The sequence below is a fragment of the Rhamphochromis sp. 'chilingali' genome (genome assembly GCF_963969265.1).
Source record: "Rhamphochromis sp. 'chilingali' genome assembly, chromosome: 20".
NCBI lineage: Eukaryota > Metazoa > Chordata > Actinopteri > Cichliformes > Cichlidae > Rhamphochromis > Rhamphochromis sp. 'chilingali'.
The window spans coordinates 24,139,296-24,160,058 of NC_137947.1; the positions used below are offsets into that span (position 1 = coordinate 24,139,296).

General features: G+C 37.1%; 1 protein-coding gene across 2 annotated transcripts in view; it reads left to right on the forward strand.

Annotated features, from left to right (window-relative positions):
• The first annotated feature begins 3,888 nt into the window (after positions 1 to 3,888).
• The window catches only part of anapc1 (anaphase promoting complex subunit 1), a 63,758-nt gene continuing 46,883 nt past the window's right edge, over positions 3,889 to 20,763 (forward strand). For both annotated transcript variants that reach the window (XM_080868636.1, XM_080868637.1), the window contains exons 1-22: positions 3,889 to 4,061; positions 4,852 to 5,091; positions 5,443 to 5,607; positions 5,826 to 5,868; positions 5,954 to 6,051; positions 7,486 to 7,568; positions 7,817 to 7,890; positions 7,975 to 8,120; positions 8,199 to 8,356; positions 8,615 to 8,743; positions 8,826 to 9,044; positions 9,429 to 9,524; positions 9,627 to 9,717; positions 10,492 to 10,557; positions 10,687 to 10,824; positions 10,935 to 11,078; positions 13,599 to 13,659; positions 15,910 to 15,965; positions 16,793 to 16,924; positions 17,240 to 17,314; positions 19,161 to 19,280; positions 20,070 to 20,239. In XM_080868636.1, the coding sequence (XP_080724762.1) occupies positions 4,876 to 5,091; positions 5,443 to 5,607; positions 5,826 to 5,868; positions 5,954 to 6,051; positions 7,486 to 7,568; positions 7,817 to 7,890; positions 7,975 to 8,120; positions 8,199 to 8,356; positions 8,615 to 8,743; positions 8,826 to 9,044; positions 9,429 to 9,524; positions 9,627 to 9,717; positions 10,492 to 10,557; positions 10,687 to 10,824; positions 10,935 to 11,078; positions 13,599 to 13,659; positions 15,910 to 15,965; positions 16,793 to 16,924; positions 17,240 to 17,314; positions 19,161 to 19,280; positions 20,070 to 20,239 (2,480 nt within the window). In that variant the 5' untranslated portion in view covers positions 3,889 to 4,061; positions 4,852 to 4,875. The remainder of the gene's footprint in view (positions 4,062 to 4,851; positions 5,092 to 5,442; positions 5,608 to 5,825; positions 5,869 to 5,953; positions 6,052 to 7,485; positions 7,569 to 7,816; positions 7,891 to 7,974; positions 8,121 to 8,198; positions 8,357 to 8,614; positions 8,744 to 8,825; positions 9,045 to 9,428; positions 9,525 to 9,626; positions 9,718 to 10,491; positions 10,558 to 10,686; positions 10,825 to 10,934; positions 11,079 to 13,598; positions 13,660 to 15,909; positions 15,966 to 16,792; positions 16,925 to 17,239; positions 17,315 to 19,160; positions 19,281 to 20,069; positions 20,240 to 20,763) is intronic.

Genomic DNA, 20,763 nt, shown 5'->3' on the forward strand with positions numbered 1-20,763 from the left:
TACAATGGAAGTGGTAAGCCTGCATTTTATAATTTTATAATTTATAATAACCTTGCATGAGAAGTGACTGAGGATACTGAATGTAAAACTTAAAAGTACAGAGCTTTAGACACCCTTCAATATAACATATCCACTACTGAGAGGCTTGAAAATGACCATAAAGTGGAACCAAAGCCTCTCTTACATAATGTAAACAAAAACTGAAATTTTTACGTTTAGGACAGGTTGCTGAAATACATTCGATTATGTGGGTGCTTCTGATGTATTTGTCAAACTGCTTTTTAAGCAGTAACTGAGCAACAGCTGTGATGGAGTGAAATGTTACAAAGAGCCATCAGTCTACTCAGATACTTTCTTCGCTGCTCACTTGGAACATTTAAGCAATTTCTCTCAACTGCTAGAGTGCGACTTTATCAGTGTCCCTGCCCAGCTGGCTTCAGTGGGTCACCACAACCCCTCAGTAATGAAGTCCGAGCATCTATGGCAAGATGACCTCACCAAAAAGAGCCAATCTGCCACAGCTAAAAGAGTGTAATGAGGTATCTGTCATGGTTATATGAGCGTTATATGTTGAGATATAGTGTTGTAAAGTCTTCATTTTCATGGAAAGGCAGCACAAAAAAAATCAAATTTTATCCAATATAATAACAACTTGTGCAATAATTCTTTCTTGGATTTGTTCTTTTGTACTCAAAAACACCTTAGAAGGTTGCTCTGCAGTAGAATTTACATAAATCAACTCTGTTACTACAACTTTTACTGTTTATATAGTTTTTCTTAGGGCCAAATAAGTCAAGCTGATATATGAAAAACACATTCTTATTTATAATGCCATGGAATTTAATGATCCTTGTCTTTTTCTAAATGAGGAAACTTTGTTTATGACAACAAAATCATCAGTTGAAGTTGAAATTTTGTGTGTTGATCGATTAATAGATGACCCTTGAGAGTTAAAAACGTTTTCCTCCCTAAAAAATATTGTATTAGTTAGAAATTAGGAATTAGTAATTACTACATTTTTGCTAATTAATTATTGTCCAGTTACTTTTGAGAGTCTGAAAATGGGAGACTGTACAAAAACCAATGCAATTCCTAAACATTTCATATGACAATATACGATTTATTAAACCCACTGCAATGAATTAAAGCTGAATCTTCACTTTCTTTACATCTTGATTGCCCGATTTAAAATCAGTGTGTTGGTATACAAATGCAAAATTACAAAAATTGCATTTTTGTCCATGTATTTAAGGATCTACCTGTAAACATTTTACAAGGGCAACAACCTGCCATGGAAGAAGAAGAGGAGAAATGATGTGGACTGCACATTCTTTTAGTATTAGAAACATGCTTATAAGTCCAAGCTTGTTTAGCAAGTGGGTGCCATGGTCCTCAGTGTTTGACCCAGTGTTTTGAGTTTGTTATTCTTTGTTCTTAGTTAAGAGTTTCTTCTCATTTATGATTTCCTGTGTTCTTGGAATGAAGGCGTTTTTTTGGTTCTTGGTTATAATTTAGTCATCAAGTTTCAGTTAATGTCTATTTTCAGCAAGCATTCTACTTAGGGTTATTTGATTTAGTCTCTTGCTATTTTCTTAGCTTCCCTGTTTGTGTCAATTTTGCATGTTATTCATTGTCTCAGTGTTTTTATCTTTTATTTTGCTGGTCACTTGTCGTGTTAGTTAGATTCTGTGGCTGTTTCTTTGCTCCCTAACTACCTCATATGTGTATTTATGCCCTGAGTTTTCCTTAGTTCTTTGTCATGTCCTCCCTCACTTGTTGTGTGTCTCCCTGCATTGTGTTCTAGTGTTTTCTGCCCCTGTTTAGGTTTGTTCTGTGAACTACCAGCAACATAACTGTATTTCTTTATTTCGGTCAAAATCCTGCCTGTTACATAACTGGACAGGACAGAGAACTGTAGAAAATATGAAGATGCCGAGAAGTGCAAAAGATTTTTGGCAGTATTTGTTTTTATTTCAGTATAATTAATGTTTTCTTTTTGCAATCAGCATCTGGAGAGTATTCACTGATACAGATCAGTCAATTATACTCAGAATGAGGCAATAGTTTGGGGCAGAAGTCATTTAGTGTTAGTGAAAGCATGCAGGAGAGGATGATGAGAATTCAATTTAGAGCCAAAAATTGGTGTTATTTTCAGGCAATTATGTGAAATACACAATAGACCGGGAAAAGACAACAGCTGTTAGTCAGAGATGGAATAACATTCTCTCACTTTATTTATCTGCCTTCCCTTCCCTGACAGACACATACTCCCCAGTGAGCTGCAGTGATATCATTTGGAAGAGTTAACTCATTCAGATCATACCTTGTTGCAGTGCGACATCCATCACATCCATGAGCACCGAGCCACTCCCAGCTTCCTACATCAGTGTATTTTCTCATGACTACGTTGTGCAGACTTTGATTTCTTTGAGGCAGAAGGATGAAATTCATGACATAACTGCTCTTAATAATATTGGAGTAGGCCTAAATGTTTTTTTTCTTACAAATACCTACAGTAATGATGTAAACTATAGCTTTTCAAACATAGCAAAATGTGTTGTTCAAAATGTGATTAGAAAATTAATAAAAGAAGTTAAACATTTAAACAGATGTGATATTCTTTTAAATGTAACATAAAAATGACAGTTTCCTTTGAATATTGAGTCTAAATATCTGTGTGACTTTGAAGACATGCTGTTAATCACCCACTACTTCCCCCATTAAATATCAGCATATTTACTCCTAATTGAGGTGACAGTTATTTTCTCTGCTCTGTTTATTAATATCCTCCAAGTTTAACATCGTCATCAAGTCTGAAAGTCTGAAAGTCAAACATCACTATTTGAGATGTGGACGGTTTTTGCATCCAAACCTCATTTTGGTTATCAACTAATTTAAATAATTTTCAATGTTTTTTTCAATTTTGTTTCATGTATTTTATTTAGCATACAAATAAAAAGTTAATTAATTAATTAAGTAATTATTAATTAAGTACTGAAAAATACATCTGATCTGTTCAATAAACCGAAATAGCTGTCAGCCAGGTCAGAACAGTTACTGTTGATGGTTATTTTTAAGCGTATTATAAACATACAAGAAATTAAATATAAATATTTCATTATTTTAAGTGCAAAGGATTTCATCCTCAAAAATCATGGTTGTTGTCAAACCACTGTAGTCACTCTGGAACACTTACAGTGGAACTATTATGGTCACAGTATATTTAAACAGAGGGACTTTGCATTATTCACAGTTCTATCATATATTAGACCTTGGTGAAATGTATTCGCTGTCTAAAAATATTTTAGATTATCTTTCTTTAAAGCCATCCTTCTTTTAAACCCAATTTGTTCTTATAGACTGGCCCTCACATATAGAAGGATTGAACAGCAGAAATATGGGGATAATGCATAATCAAATTGCAGCTTTAAATAACTTTAATAGATATTCAAAAACATTTTATTGCTACAAGACATAATATTTGTAGTATTATGCAGTATTATTTATATCCTCGACATCTCTGAGCCTCTTGCTTTCCTTTCCGACAGCTTTCACCTTACTGGAAGCCTCAAGTGCAAATTTACCAATGGTCTCTAATAGTAAATGTCCCTAAAGAAAGACATAAACAACTGAGTTTCATTTTATTTATTTATTTTTCATCTTCATATATCTATATATACCTAGATTTTCTAGAAATACTATTATTTTATTTTTTAAATTCTATTTTATATTAATTATATTATATTTTTAATTTATGGCTGAATTACTTACATAAGACATCCTGATCATCAGTCTTTCACAGCAGTGTCCATAGCTCTGACAGAGGCAGCCTATCAGATGTCAACATATCGCCTCCTCGCTGCTGATTGGCTGACTCGTGGAGGAATGGGATGTCGGGACAGCAAAGATGTCCGCGCTCATTTGAAAACCTGCTATAGGCGAATACGGAATTTGCCACTTGTTTTTATGTTTGTAGGGTGACAACGTTGTGCTCAAGCGAGACGCATTGAAAGGAAAGATAAGGACTCCGCGACAAGGGCCAGACTATTCCTTAATATCAGGTTAGCGGCTAAATGTCTCCTTGTAAGCTGAAAGCTAGCTGCAGCTAACGATAGCTAGCATGCTAGTCGGGCCGTTTCAATGGTGTTTAGTGTCAGCATGCAGACTCATAGCTGACTGTCAAGTTGTATATTTATGTAATTTACAGCGTCTTAGTTTCTGTAGAGTACCGAACTTTGTTTGGGGGAGTTTTTGAGGTAAGAACTTCCAGCTAACTTCTAGCATGTCGCGTCTATCAAAGTCAACAGAAACTTGCTACCGTGGAAGTCCTGTGGAAATTGTTAATGAGATTTCTATCTCCTACTATGTTGACCCCTCTAACGGGATAGTTTTAGTAATAGTAAAGGTCCAGTGAGCCTGCTTCAGCCAGCTAAGTTGTCGATGTGTTAATAGAGAACATTTTTTAGCCACCAGTAATGCAATCTGTCCTTCAGTCAAGTAAATTAAAGTTATTTACGCAGAGGAAGTGTATTTACACCTCATCTTATACTCACTGGTATTCACAGTACTTTACAGATAAGCTACTGATAAAAGTGATGTCATCATTAATGTCATAAAGAGAAAATGACAGAAGAGAACAGTTTATGTGAAACTCTTTGTTCTTAAGTACTACAGTAAACTTGTCTCGAGGATCTATACTTTATTTTTTATCGTATTAAATAATGGCTATGAATACTACAGCTAAACGGACTGGTATGGCGCAAATTGGTGATGCTCTTCAGTTGTGTCTGAAAAAAGGTCTTGCTTGCTTTTAAATACTGTTATTTATACCTCAAACTCTGTTCTTCCCAGAAATAATGCTGATATCTGAAACTCATGTCGGAAGTCGTGTATGAAGAGACAGCCACGATGATTGCCGCAGGGGAATTGCAGTCATTTGTCCCGTTTGGCCGCGAGCACTGCAGGAACCATCCAAACGCCTTCAACCTGCAGCTCAGAGAGCTCCAGCCTGCCTCCGAGCTGTGGGCATCAGATGGTGCTGCTGGCCTGGTGGGGTCCCTGCAGGAAGTCAGTCTGCAGGAGAGAGAGAGGGTGAGAGTGTCTAGTATTATGATCTATAATTTTTCATAATAGGAGTGGGCCATCTAACAGTCTTATTTAATGGATAGCCTGAATTGTTCTCCTGACCTGCTCTTCAGAGGAACTGGTGTGTATTAAACAGTAAAAATATAAGAAGGAAAATGGTAAATAGAATACACCTAAAGCGTTTAAATTTGTTTTTTCATTAACATATCTTTAATTACTTTAAATCTTTAATTATTTTTTTACACTAATATAGTCAGTGCAATTGTTACAACACTGCTGCACTGCAGTACTTAATGTGTTGTTAAGCTCAAATGTGGTTTTGATTTGGTTTTTGTGTTGATGTGTTTTGAATGACAGGAATTTTGGCAGCTTAGGAAGGGCTGCAAGGGAGTCAAAGAGGAAGATGTGGAATTTGAAGAAGAACTCTATGCAGCAGGAAACGTGGTTGTCTGGAGCCAGGGTAGTAGGGCTCAAGCTTCCAGTGTATATAAGGCCTTCACTGTTGACAGCCCAGTGCAGCAGGTCTGTTTCTAATTGTTTTGTGTACTACATGGTCTCTCATAATTGTGCTTGTCCATTCTCATTTCTAAGGGCAAATGAGGGACCATCTTGTTTTCTGTCAGGAATCAGTATGGCTTTTGCTTTACTATATAGATTGTATATCACCCACGATGATTGTCAGGATTCTGTGCTCTAAGACTTGAAACAGTTTTTTTTTTTTTTTTTTGTATTATTTCCAGGCCTTGTGGTGCAACTTTGCTGCTCCTCACAAGAAGAATGATGGTACTGTGTCTTTTTGTGCAGTTTTTTGCTTATTCATATTGCAGTCCTGATGAACAAAACACAGAATGTTTTTAATGTTTTGCAGATGAAGAAGTGGAGCTCACAGTGTGTATTGTCCAGAGTAGCTGTGTTAATGTTCACACCATGACTGGAAAAGACTTCATCTCACCACTGCCCTTCCAGGTGAGGTATAAAGCAATATTAATGGGGAATGTTTATATCCAGCGAAAGAGATGGGTCTACACATGAGCCACAAAATTCTTTTAAATCTGTGTGACTCAGTTGGACCTCCACTACCTAAACTTTCACCTCAACACAGATGCAAGCTGACATGCAGCAGTAACTGCAGGCTTCTTTGTGTGTCTCCCATGTTCCAGAACACTGCTGAATAAAAGGATAATTTGATTAGTGGATGCATAAGTCTCTGAAACATTACCCCACCTCGCTGCTGAACTAAAACCACACAACCCACCACGTTTGGATTAGGGATATTTCTCAGAGACCATTATTGGTTAACCATTTTCTGGTTAACCAGTAATGATAGAACATTTGCATCACTGATAGTGGGAAGTAAGTGTGTGTGAGTTTATGTGTGTGCATAGCTTTGTGTATTTACGAGTGTCTTTCACTCAGTAGTCTGTTGCACACCAACAAAATATAATTTGATTTCAGGATGTGTTTTCAACGTTTGAGTTTTGTTTTTTTGTTTTTTTAAACTTGAGGCATTCGTGATAAAGCATTTGATATTTTCTTACGGGAAAGGTTGGACATACACTCTTACTAAATAACTGAATTAAATAAAGGGGCAAGCAAACCGTGGGTTGGTGTTGTGAGAAAGGCAAGAAACACCTTGTGAGAGCCTTTGTGACAGGAAGAATCCCCACTGCTGTGGTGTCCCTGACACTGAAGCTCTCAGGGTGTTGCACTTTTCTTAACCTTTCAGTGCTGTTTTTAAGTGGCAGTGAATATCATTAGTATTAGTTTCAATAGAAAGTTATTCAAGATAATTTAAAAATAGTACAAGTAACCATTTTTTTAAATAAGAATTTTAATAGCTGGGATGTAAAATGCAAAGTTTTGTGAATATTGTCAGTTTTTCAATATTCATTTATATAAGGCTGTATTAAACTACTCTAGGAAAGCAAAGAAAACAAGTGGCACCTCTAGCCTTAAAATAAATATCTGACAGAGACTTTATTCATGATTGTTGGACAAAATTTAACCTAACTATGAATTTTATTATTTACTGGTCAGGATGGGTCTGTGTAAACAGAATGCAGTTTTTTGTATTGTTTTAAATGCAGGTCAAAATATTGAATGGTTTAGCATTTAAGGGGGCTATATGGACACCCAAGTTTGTGAATGCAATAACTTAAGAATGAAGTCACATAGGATTTTGAAAATTATACCATCGGTGTATCTACTAAAAATCTTGTACTAGTTTGAATCTCAGAAACCTTGACCTCATGAGAACAAGGCGATGTAAAATTTGGAAATTCATACTTCTACTAGGAGGCTGGGGAGTACCATCGGCTGCCATCAGTGTTTTTAAAAATTGTTGATACCAGACATCTGTTAAAAATGTTTCATGAGTCTGTACTGTCTTTTCTTTTCAAGGTGTCAAATGTGTGGGCAACAAAGTTTGGACTTCTTATGGAACGTAAAAACACAGCAAATGATGCACATTTCAGCCCCCCTGGGTATGTGCTCACACTCTGCACTTGCAATCACATGCCTTCACAAGTACATCTGTATCTCTGTATCTCATTGTATCTCATTGTACAACTGTATAGTGACAATAAAGGCATTCTATTCTACATGACACATGTTTCGATTAATCAGTGCATCCATGTGAAATAATGTAGTGACAGACATTTCTACACTGACCTACATACACAAACATAAAGTATATAAACGAGGGATTGAGCTCTTATTCCACCCCATACAGGGAACCTCTGCCCACAGTTTTCAGCATGCTGCATCCTCTAGATGAGATCGCACCAGTTGTGTGTAAACCTGCAGGTATGAGACACTGATCTTCTCAGAATGAGATCTTGTGAACGTATTTCATATTTTTCCTGAATTTGTGCGTATTCTTTTTTCCAGGCCTGTTTGAAGGCTCCCGTGTGCAGTATGTGTCTGACTCGGCCATGAAGATAGTGTTCACCTGCTGTCAGCCGTCTATAGTTGTATCATATGACACAGTTCAAGGAATACACTCTGTCTGGACTCTGCGCAAAGTCACACATGATGTGAGTGATCATAAATACACACAAAGACACTAAAACCAACTAAGTTCTTCCTAAACTAAAGCCTTTTAACCCTGTCAGGAGCGCTCTACAGTCCTGCGGTGTCCGGCAGAACCGGTTGGGACACCGTTGGGTCTGATGGCTTCAGGCTTTCTCACTTCTCATTTGCGGAATGTCTCCCGTCATGACTCCCCTGGTGGCACTGGTCCAAGTGGGCATGGTCTTGGGACTGGAACAAGGTACTGAAAGTGGAGCAGCCTAATCAAGTGATTAGCAGACGGGCAGGAATTAGTTAGCGTCTTGTTACATTTCTGAGTAAAGCAAAAGTCCCACTGTCTAAAGACAGCTCCTCAGTTATTGGGGTTGCTGCTGTGTCATACAGACTGAACAATAAAGTGATACTTAATGGATTATATTGCCTTAAAAATAATTACAAGTTATAAACTTAGAGACCAAAACGTCAGCATCTGACCTGGTTACTGTTTTTCTTCCTGCAGTGCTGTTGGTTCCAGCTCTCCCCTCCACTACAGTGCTTTGCACAGCCACCAGAGCAGGATTGTCACATCCTCACCAGGAACTCACTCTCGAGTTCATTCTCCGAGTATATCCAACATGGCCGCCCTCAGGTGAGGTTAACCTTGCCAATGAGGACCATACCCATAATAGGTAAAAACTGAAAAATGCTTATCCCCTGTCCTCCTGTCTCAGCCGTGCCCACTCTCCAGGCATGGCAGCTCCATCCTTTTCAGGTGTGGCTCGTTTCAACACGTCTTTGCACAGCTCATCCCCCAGGGGGCACCATGGCTTGTTAGCATCTCCCAACAGTACTATCAATGAGACAGTGTTGGTCCCAGAGATGGAACCTATCATACCTGACCTCTGCATGGAGCAGCTATGGAGTGAGGCGGTAACTGCTGGCTCCAACAGGTAATTGGCAGCATTGAAATCTAACTTCAAAGCTTTTGACTAGTTTTAGCTCAAAGGTCGCTCTTAAAAATGTAAAAATTGCTTTTAAGCCTGTAACTCTTTTGTCGTATTGTAAATGTGAGACTATTTTAATCAGTAAAGGAAAAAACAATAAGCAATGAAAGCTTGAATGGTCTTGCAAAGTTGTTCATTAGCCTTTAGATCAAAGTTTGTGAGCAACTTGTTCTTTGTGTTTGCATAATACACAACTTTTTTTTTTTTTTTTTTTTTTAAAGACATCATTTGTATTCTATGTAATACAGTTCTTTCTGTTGCTTTAGGCTGTTCCAATTTAGCAAATTCTGCTGTTTGACATCAGTTAGCATCTCTTTTTACCATTTACAGGGAAATGAGCAGCCAGGCATCTAAAGTATTCCTGACCTCTGATCTCTGTGAGAATCATTACTTGTGTTTCCTGGTGGAATCTCACCAACAGCTCAGGTAAACAAACATACACACATCTTTGTCCACCTTAATTTGTTGTGAAATGTGAGTTCACAAGTTAACTTTTTTTTTTTTTCATGATCATTTTATTTTCTGCAGATGTGTGAAGTTTATTGAGAGCAATGATACGTCACAGCTCATCTTCCCCTCTGTCACAACCATCCCTGCTAAAGATGCGGAGCCTCTGCAGGTGCATTATAAAATTCTATCATGGAGAGTTGAAAGGGAAAGCGCAAAAGTTAAAACGGGGGAAAACGGTATTCATTAGAGTCAAGAGTCTGTATGAAGTTTATGGTGCTGTACTGTGCTGAAAATAGCCCTTAGCAGGCTGTAAACATTGTGTAGGAGGCCTTCCTGTATTTTTATTTTTTATTTTTATTTTTTTTTTAATCTTATCCGGATGATTACAAGTTTTGCAAGATATAATTAAGGTTTTCCTTGCTACCTACAGGAACTAATGTGTGTATATACATGAGATAAATCTGTTTCACAAAGGATTTTGTGAAAAACTGTAATTAAAACTTTAAAAATAAAACTGTAATTATTTATCATAGTGGTGGTTATGTCCAGTCCATGCCTATCAAAAAAGTCTAATAGCAAAATGTTTTTTCTAGTTTAGATCAGGTTGGTCATTCTTTCCTGAAACGTTTAGTTTTCTCCATCGTCTGGATGGTAAAACTACCATGTGACCTGAGGTCACCCAGGAAAACTATGGAGTTGGATGCTTGAATTTTGGAGCAGAAACCAGTGATTTATGTTTATTCATTATCATTTCAACTTTTAAGTTATTTTTTTTAAGTATGCACATTTACAGGTTCTAGCATCTTGTGTGAATATTTGATAATTTTCTTTGTATTAAGTTGTTGACAGTTGGGGAAATTACAGCAGGTTTTTTTTGTTTGTTTGTTTGGTTTTTTTGGAGTAACATTCAACGTGTTTCTGACAATGAAACTTTGCTCCTCAGAGTATAGATGCCATGCTAGTTCTGGAGGCCTGTGGTAGTTTGGTTCTCTATACAGGAATCACCAGGGTAAGCACAGCTGCCTTTGCTTCCTGTAGATGACAATTGAGTTCTCAGATTTTTTGATTTATTTATTTATTTATTTATTTATTTAACGGTGTAATGAATCATGGGATTGCTTTCTTGGCTGTCACCTAGGTCAGCAAGGTGTTTGTGCCTGGACTGTTGTCACCCTCCTTCAGCCTGACCAATCACCTCCCTCACCGCAGCACTCCAGTGGAAACTGTTAGCACACCTGCTAACGCTGGCAGTAGGCATCTCCAAAGACTTGATGAGGTATTAACATGCATTGTAAATGCACTTTTCTTTGCTTTTTAAGTGTGTACTGTATATCTGGTACATTTGACTCCTTTGGTTCACCTCTCTATTTTAACACCTCTCTTCAGGATGCCATGCCTTCACCAGTGACAGGGCTAAGGGGTCCAAACATTAAACACCATGATGCTTCCTTTTTGGAGGATTACACATTTCAGCCAGCCACACCCTACATCAATGCCTTACGTGATCCTGTCTGCAACCGGGTGACTCTGGTAGGTTTTCTGTGTTTAACATAGATGGCATTGATCCCTTTTTTTCCCTCAACAATAGGTAAAACGTGTGTTTTGTAATCATGGGGAATTAACTCAGATGATCGGTCATCCACACACTCACAGTCAGTACAAGAAACAGATGATGTAATCAAATCAAAGCCAAAACAAAACACAAGTTCAAATTAATGTTTGGTGTCCTAATTTTTTAACTCATCTGAGTTTAATGACATATACAGAGCTGATTATTAGAAGGGGACTTTTCGGATACAAACTGCCAAAAGATGGTTGTCAGCTGTCAGTGCAGTGGAGGGTAAAAACGCATCAAGTGAAATTTGGACTGACTGCTACTGCACCACGACAACATAGGGAGACTCTCCCTTAAGGTGTTGTTTCTTGTTTCTAATGTCTATCTGTGTCTGCACAAGTGATTCAGGCACATTCATATTTGTGAATGACGGTTACAAAAGCAACGTTGTTCGTGTTTCTGCCTCTTGGGTTAATCCTGTCAGACTTGGTCTAGACACTCTCTTCAGCTCCAGGACTTTACATTATTCTCTAAGTTACACACCAGCCAAACATCACTGTTTCTTTCTCTTATACATCATCAGAAAGCTTTCTGTCTGCAGGCTGCTGCTCTTTTGACTTTGCTCATTGAATTTCTGTTTGAGACCTCAATATGTCAATCCAGAGACTAATTGTTCCTAATGCGGCGCACTGGACTTTTCAAACCTCCTGCTCCTGTTGAGTTTCACATCAGGGTTTCTTTCATGAAAAAATGACAAGAACAGGACAAAACCTGCTGGAGAAAATGTGATGAGAGGTTTTGGTCTGTTTTTCCATCTAGAGCACAGCTATTCAAAATAATTGGAAATATACAGTTATAATCCTGGTGAAAATGTGAAAGTTGCATGCTCTCAGTGACTGATTTGGTTATTTTTCTTTTCAGCTGATGATATTAGCTGTGATGCAGCTGGTAGAATAATTGGATATAACTTGCTGCAACAGAAAAATGCTGCTGTATACATAATTGCAGGACAGGAAATGCTCGGAATTACCGCAACTTGTGAACTGATTACTCGTAAAGTATAGCAATAATAATATAGTAATAATAATTCAAGACACCCAAGGACACTTTACAATTGGATAAAACACATAATGAAAAAATGAAGAAAAGTAAAACGAGTGCAAGCAATCATGAAATATTAAGTGAACCCTATAATTTATATCTTGTTGAGTTTTCTTTAGCATCAAGAAGCTGCTTCTTAGACTTGCACATCAACAGGAAGAATTGTTGGAGTGTTCATGTAACTGTTTCAGTTCATCAGTATTTCTGGGATGTCTTGATTAAACCCAGCAGAGAGAGGAAGTCATTTGGTTGAAGACGGGACTCTTTTGACTTGACCATTTCAACGCACGTTTTAAAAAATTCTGTTATTCTGTTGTTGACTTACTGGTGTGCTTTAGGTCATTGTCTTGTTGCATCACCAACACCACCAACTCTCCCAAGTTTCAGGTCACAAAGGCCCTGAAATCCACCTGAGGTACACCCTAGGAAGGTCGCCAGTCCATCACAAGGCTAATAGAGAGAGACAGTCCTCATTCACATTCACAGTCACACCAGAATTGGACACCAGAAATGCCTTGACCCGGCATAAAGAATACAATTTAGAATTCATCGTTCTTTTAACAAAGACTCAAGGCATCCCTAACACAACTAAACCATTCTTCGGAGTTGCGTAGACGTTTAGGTGTTGTTGTGCAGTGCTTTTTTTTTTTTTAATTTATTTATTTTTTTCTTCACTTCTAAACTCAACATTGTTAATTTTCACCGAAGGTCCAGGTTTAGCTTGCCTAACAACAAAGCAAAGAAGTTTTGTTAAACCTCCATTTTGTCTTTTGCAAACATGGGATGTTTTGTAATTGTTTTTAATGGTTACTTTCTATTCTGTCCTTCAAAACTTTCCTTTTTCAATCTTTTTCTTATAATGAACACATGAACAAAGGTGTTAGCAAGTTTTACTTATGGTGTGATCTTTACAGGATGTACAGGCAGAGATTAATTATAGATGAAGATCAGACTACTTATTTTATGACAAATCAATACAGGAATCTTTATTTGAAATATTTCGAAGCATTTTGTTTCAAGTTATGGGTTGAAAATTTCATGTGTGTTGCACTTTTGACAAAATGCTGTAAGAACGCCTGATGTGACATCAGTGATTGGAGTAGTGCTTGAAAGTTTAATCAGCTTAAGTTGCAGCCAGGAAGTTTCTGACTGCATGTAATTAAATGTTATTTGCTGTTGTTTAGTGTTTCTGTCTAGTATACCCGAAGACAATGAGTTATTGCACACACCAGTTTCTTTTTTCTGAGATTTGCAATCAGGCTTTCTCTGTTGAGGTCTTTTATCAGTTTTGTGCTCACAAACAGCTGTTTTGCACTGATATAAAATTGATGTGAAATTGAACTTAAAGAGTATAATTTAAATGTATGCACAATCTGTCTCCACAATTTCTCCAGGAACTAAGCATTGGCACAATGCTGAGGATTTCTATCCCAGAGATTGCTACTTCAGACCTGGGTGAGTCACACATATATACATTTAAAAAAAATAAATCAAAGAAACGCTCTCACACATTTAAGAGTTGACATTGCAGCCGACAATGTTGGCGTGTACATTTTAAGTGAGACCACACACAGATCGCTTAGTCAGTGCGGTGAGGTCCTTTAATTAGGTTTGAGAGCCTCTCTGCATCGTGTCCACAGTGACATATAATCTTGATGTCTTGAGGACCATTATGAGGCAGACACACATGGGCAGCAAGCACAAAACATTACACTGATAAACACTTTCACAACACCAGAATTGTTAATTTTTTTTTTTTAATCTATTAAAGAGGATAGTTAAATCTATTGTAAATAATAGATGTAGCTCAAATCTTTATATATGGCTTAACAGAATGATGTTGTGCATCATAACTACTTCAGGAAATGGAAAGGAAAGGTCATACATGTATGAACTGAAAGCGAAATGTAATGTGTGTCTGAACCTCTGGTAATAAAATATCTGGAAACAGATGGCCTGCTATGCTGAGGTGAATTGGAAAGATGACACAGTTGTTTTTAGATGTGCAGAAGCACAGATATCCACATCTGCTCTTATTGTGTAATCTCTTACACAGGCTTGATGTAAAAATTAGTCAACAAATCTATTTGGTGTTTTCACTGTTTTTAAAAAGCCTGTTCTTTTGCTAAACCATTAACATCAGTTCACAGTGGGAATAAAAATGGAGGGATCTTCTTCTTTTCAGGTAGTACTAAAAGCTTTTAGCAGCTTTTATCTAAACAAATGTGGGGCAGCATCTTTGCCACTGCTGATAAAACCACTGTTGCCACTTCTTTTTTTTCTTTTTTTTTGGTTAAGGTTTTCACCTTTTGGCTTTACTGAAATGTCATTATCCTTTCAGTTGTTTAAAAGTACCTGCCGGGGGGGGTTAATAACATTTTTAAGATCCAACAAACAGATTTGCATAATATATATTTTCTTGCTATGTTGTACCACAGCCTTTGATTATCTAATCAGCATTTTTAGATAATCATCCAAAGGTATTAACTTAAAAAAATAAATGCCTTTTTTAACTTTAAACCTTCCAAACTTTTCCAAAGATTCTGACTGTCTGCTCTGTCTGCTTCGTTTTCTTATGTAAGATTTTCCACATGAAATGGAAAATTACTGTTTGTTTTTCTGGAAAGACCACTCAGCTGGTAAAACAAACTCTATGGTATAACAGCAGACAGACCTATTCATTTCCCCGATGATTTCATTTCCCAATAGCACATAGTAGCTGATGACCATGTACTTTGTAATAATTAAACTAAATTACAGATATTTTTTTTCTAACCAATTAACTTTGAGGTCAGCTGGATGATTTCATCTGTTGTCTACCACTAGTGGATCTACTGTGACCATGAACCTTCTCTTCTAGCTTTTGTTCGTTTTTATTTTTAAAGCCTTCATTGTCACTAAGCAGTGTGTATCACTCTTGCTGCCTTGTGTACCTGCCTTTGTGTCTTGTTCATATGTTGCTCTCCATTATTTTGTAATCGATCCTGTAGACAAGGCTTTCTTCCTCTAATGAAATGGCATTTAGCTACCTCTTTCTTGACCTTTCCAACTCTGGGTGTCCAATTAAGATTCCCAGTGATGTTGATTAAGCATCTGATTGGCCAGAGTTGTTAGGAGACATGGTAGCGCTAATTACTGTTGTTGTGGTAGTTAGTTTGTAATTTCCATTTTTCTTTTTGGGGGGTAGAGGATGATAGGTGGAAATTGTCAGATCAGGATGAGATTCATTAAAAAAAATCTGTTAAAAATAATTGTATTGCACTTTTTTTGTGTTTGTTTCTAAACTTCCATTTGTCTGTGGTTGGTAGCACAAGTATTAGAAAGTTTTAGCTCTAGTTTTAAGCCTAGAATTCAGGCAGTGGTTTTACTGAATTTAACACTTTTACAATAACATTTCCACCATTTTCTACAGCTGAGAGAATCCAACCAGCAACCTTTTATGTATTTCATCTTTTCCTGTTTTGAAATTATTGCATCTTAGAAAAACTAATGTTTTGTTTTCTCACATTCTTAATGATTATTATTCTTAAACGTAATATAACTAATAAAACTGTACAATGGTTATCTAATTCCATCCATTATATAGAAAAAATGTTAGTAAATGTGTGTTTTCTGAATTGCCTCATATGATTGTGAATTTCACACCTAACTACCATGAACTGTGACACTTTTGCTATTTCCCTTGTTCCCCTTCGTGTATTTCAGTGAGAAAGTGCCTTGAGGCAATTCGTTTTATCCTGCCTAAGGAAGCTGCTATGAAGGTTGGTGGAAGTGAACATGTGGAATTTCAGTTACAAATTATGTATTAGTTAAAAACTTGACATTGTGCGCAGACAAGCAAAGATTCAGAATAACAACTTAACCAGTCTGCCAATAATTTTAATTCAGTGCATTATTAACTCTACCAAGGAGGTGTGTGCGCGCGTGCGTGCGTACGTGTTCGTTCAGATGATTACTCAAAAAACTATTGATGGGTTTGCATGAAAATTCTACCTGTGATTGGTCAGTCTGGATCTGGATCTTTACCCATGATTTAATTTTTTGGGAAAGGTTTCACATAATTGAATTTGGCCATCGTATGTTCACAAATGCATTTCAAACTGAAATGAAGGGCAAAAAATTGGGAAAACTTGTGTTGATGGTCTTAAGTAAATGTATTTGCAATTTAATCCAAATCCAGACATCAAGAAGGATGGTCTGAATCTGGGACTTGTGTATGATATTGTGTAGGAAATTTTATACTCAGGAAAGGTAACCTCAAGCTGTGCTATTTATAAGCACTGAAACCTTTAGAGCGTAAGCTCTCCATCATGTTTATTTAAATGTTACTCAGTCGTGGTTAGTGTACAGAGTATGACATCAGAGTTGACCAACTAACTGTCTCCAACTAATCAAGAAGGAAAAACAAAGAAGGAAATGTATACAATAACAGCCTCATTAGGCTTTGGCAGAAATTGTATAGGATCTCATTAGGTAGAGTAAGAGGCTGAATGACAAAATTATGTTTTTCAGGGCTTTATTTTCACACAAACATGCAGATATACTCTTTATTTTCATTTAGTTTTGCTAAATTCTTTAAATGCAACAGGTTTTGGTGAAATGGTATAACATCTACAATGCACCTGGAGGTCCCAGTGCCCACACAGAGTGGAGCCTGTTTGTCACCTGCTTCATGACACTGATGGGCTACAACACCGAGCGCCTGACCTGGACACGAAATGTGAGTCAGCATTTGTATTTTGTTTTTTAAACTGTAATTGTAATTTCCAGTTAATGTATTGTAGAAATGGCTTTCCAATTTGTTTCATAATTAATGACATTTGCAGTCATACTGAGTAGATTTAAAAATGAAACTTTCAGTAAAAATCTTGTACATTAATACAAAATGATTCTTGGCAGCCAAAAGCCTGGTCTGCTTTGAACTATTTTTTTTTTTTTTTTTTTTAAATTCTTGACTAGAAAAATCCTATTGTGGCTTTAAACTGTAATTTGCATGTCTTGACCTTGCTCCCTGTCCTCCTTCCTACTTTCACAGCTGCATTTTGAAATGCCTCTCTCTCCAGTGATTGCAGCCAAGAAGGCTCGTCCCTCCGATGGAGGTTCTGATGAGGTGTGTTACTTAAGTGTGAGCTGTTGTGATGTTTTAGAGCACAATTATCAAGCTTGATTACAGCTTGTAGACTTATAATCCCTTAACAATCAATTATGTATGCAAGGGTTGTCTCACATAGTGAGACAGTGAAACAAGTGTTATAAAAGAAAACACAGCAAAAAGAAAGTGCTTCAATACTCTTGAATATACTTATATTATACTTATATACTTTTGAATCCCCCAAATTGCAGATTTTAGAAAGTAATATATATCACTAATGATTTCTAGTCTCATGAAACATCCCTTGACTTCTTTCCATGTCTTAATTTTCTCAGTTACTAAAGTTACATTTGTTCTATATACTGCTTGTGGTGGCCCCTTGGCCAGAATTTCCTGGAAAAATAATTTCTTGTTTCTCTGTAAGAGTTCCCTGGTTAAATTAATGATCTAAAATAGTGTAAAAATTTTTCTTTTTCTTTCTTATATTAAACAGTAATTTTAAAGGTCAAATTCATGCTTTAGAAACTGTTGTTTTGAAACAGTTTCAGCTATTTTCATTTTAGCTTGTTTGCTGTTTACTTTTGCTATTGTGTTTATAAGTTTTAAGGACATAATAAAGCCTTTAACCTAAAGATTTTAAAAATACATTTTAGTAAAAAAAAGAAAAAAAAGAAGCAACCAGAAGTAAACCAGTACAGTCATGGAGAACTCTGTGTGATGGGAAATCCCAGTTTACTCTTAGGAGGGAGGGCAGTGGGGGGGGGGACTGTAATCTGTCCTACAATCCTAAACATAGTTACACATATTTGTGCTTTTGTCATTGAGGAGATTCACATTGGCACAATGTGTTCCCTTTCCCCTTGCTGTAACCCTAAATCTGAAACCCAAGTCTTAACCCTTGAAATGGCCCCTCCACAGTCTTCTTTAAATATTCCTAATTATTGGTTGGCTTCTTAAGTAATGTGTTCTCATTAGAGCAAAATATGGTTGGAAAATGTCAGTTAGCTGGAGGCTTAGGCTGTAGTGTGTGTGTGTGTGTGTGACCTGAAGAAATGTGTGAGCCACATTAGACTGGACGACAGTGTCAGCTTCTTACCTCTGTTGTCTTCATGCTGCATCAAAGATGTAAAGATGAGGGCAGAATTGTTAGAATTATTTCATTTCTGAAGGTTTTCCCAAGTCAGAGCAAGGTATGTTCAGCATAGCTTTTTCCAAACATCCCAATTTTTAATTTGGATACCTAAATTATTTTAGTTTGCCCACAGAAACACAATTATTTCACGAAAAACAAAATCAAACTGAAAAGTATAAGCCCCCCGATGATAGACTCGACCTTTGTCTTCAGTTCACCTCACACATTTTCAGTAGGATCAGGGCTTTGTGCTGTAACATCATTTTGGTCTTTAAAATCTAGTGCTTCATATTTTGGGTCATCGTTGTGTTGGCAGACGAACTGACAATCCAGACCCAGTTTGCTGCTGCTTGAAGTTTTCTTTCAAAACTAAATTGATGAAATTCCCAGTTCCAGTTCCATAATACTCCCACCACTGTGTTTCACTATAGGGATGATGTTCTTTGAATTGCATGCCTCTCCCTTTTTTCTCCAAACTCATTCATCATTCATATTATTGTTTCTATTTTGCTAACGATCTGCATCCCCTTACCAATCAAATTATAAACAATGGAGAGCCATGAGTTGGACCAAAATGCGGTCTGTCTTGTCAAGTGACCAAATGCACAGAAATGTCTCAAAGATCATTTTGCAGTTCACATAACATTTTACTGACTGTATTTGATGTTTTGGTCTCTGGTTTTAAAAGCTATCTTTTTGACTGGTGTTTATCTTTGTTTCCTCTCCCTGTAGGACTGGGACTACTTGATGGGGTCCCATTACCACCGTCAGATGAATTTCTTGCCCGTTGCCACTTCACTGGATGCCAGTGGCAATAGTACAGTCACTTCAGAAACTGAAGGCCTGTGCACTGTATGTACCAAACACTGGGTGAATCCATATACTGCATGTTCTTTGATTCTGTTTGTTTGTTGGTGTATTTGGGCTTAGACATTATGGGTATGATTTGTTGGAATAAGAGTTAATGCTCACAAATAGAGGTGTAATTAACCATACTTCTTCTTCTTCCATCACCACCTTATTTTTTTTCCTCATTCAAATTTCCTGATAAAACAATGAGAGATTCCCAGCACACTGATTGTAGGTATATTCAGTATGCCTGCAGACTTTTGTGAACTAGCAAACTGTAGTCATGTTGATTTGACTGACCTTCTTTTGAGTCTCCTTGATTCTGTTTTCATAGCACTGCTGATTTGTATTGCTTTATACACAGAGGTGCTTTCTGTTATTTAGCCTATATTCCTTTTTTGTGATTATTGTTGTGGACAAAATAGTTGAAACATGAAATATTATTAGAAAAGGGAGCTCAACACTGCAACTATACCACCTTTAATTTGGTTAAAGGAAAACCACAGTAAGTAAAAAATTGTGCAAAGAACATAACACCGAATTTCATTTGGTGTTATTGAAGGGCTGCTGGAGCTCACCTTAACTGTGGGGACAATTCTGGCAAAGAAGAGCAAAAGACATTGGCATGCATTTACTTGTAGTCTTCCTGATTGTTTTTGCACGATGTCATGTCAGTATAAGTTTGCTGTTATATCTCCAGGCAATTACAAAATCTCCTGTTACATCCTGTTTAACCTGTTCACCCTTTAATTTAATGTTTCTGCTCTTTCTTTTTGCCACTGAATGTCCTAGGCTTCTTCTCCCCCCAGTCCATCTCTGAAGTTGGACAGTTCAGCTCCTCTGTTCCCTCACATCCCTGCACTCTTCTATGTCCTCCATCTGCTCTATCAGGAACTGCAGCTGGATGAGCTGCAGCGAGCGAGAGCTTCATCACTAGTCTGCCTGCTGCAACAGCTGGCTAGGTAACCATTCTTCTAGCTGTCTGTGTGTGTGTTTGAGGTTTTTATGTTTCTTTTTTCTTGTATAAGGAAAGTAAGTTACATTCAGTTGGCTTTGGCTGTCCAGATGACCGAATCTTTCTATAAGATACTTGTCCAACATTTTTACAAGATCCTGTTTATTTTTATGAGGCGTAAAGAAATGCTAGCCTTGAGCTGGGTGACATTTATCAAAACAAACAGAACCTTGTTTAATTTTCCACTGGTGAACTCAAACCACGAGAAGAAAAGAAAAACACACATTGTTTTCTGTGAAAGCTTGTGTTGTGTGCCATCCATGCTCTTTACTGAGAAATATACTTCAGCAGGTTGTTAAGTGACCTCGGTTATTGGTGACAATGACAGTAACAGAATAGGGAGAGTGGGAGAATGAAGTACTCTTAGAGTAATTGGCCTGTATTGTCAGTATGTGGGTTGTTATGCAAATATGGTTCTAATTTTTGCATTCTCTGTACTTTATTAACTGGTTAAGCTGGTTAAATGATGAT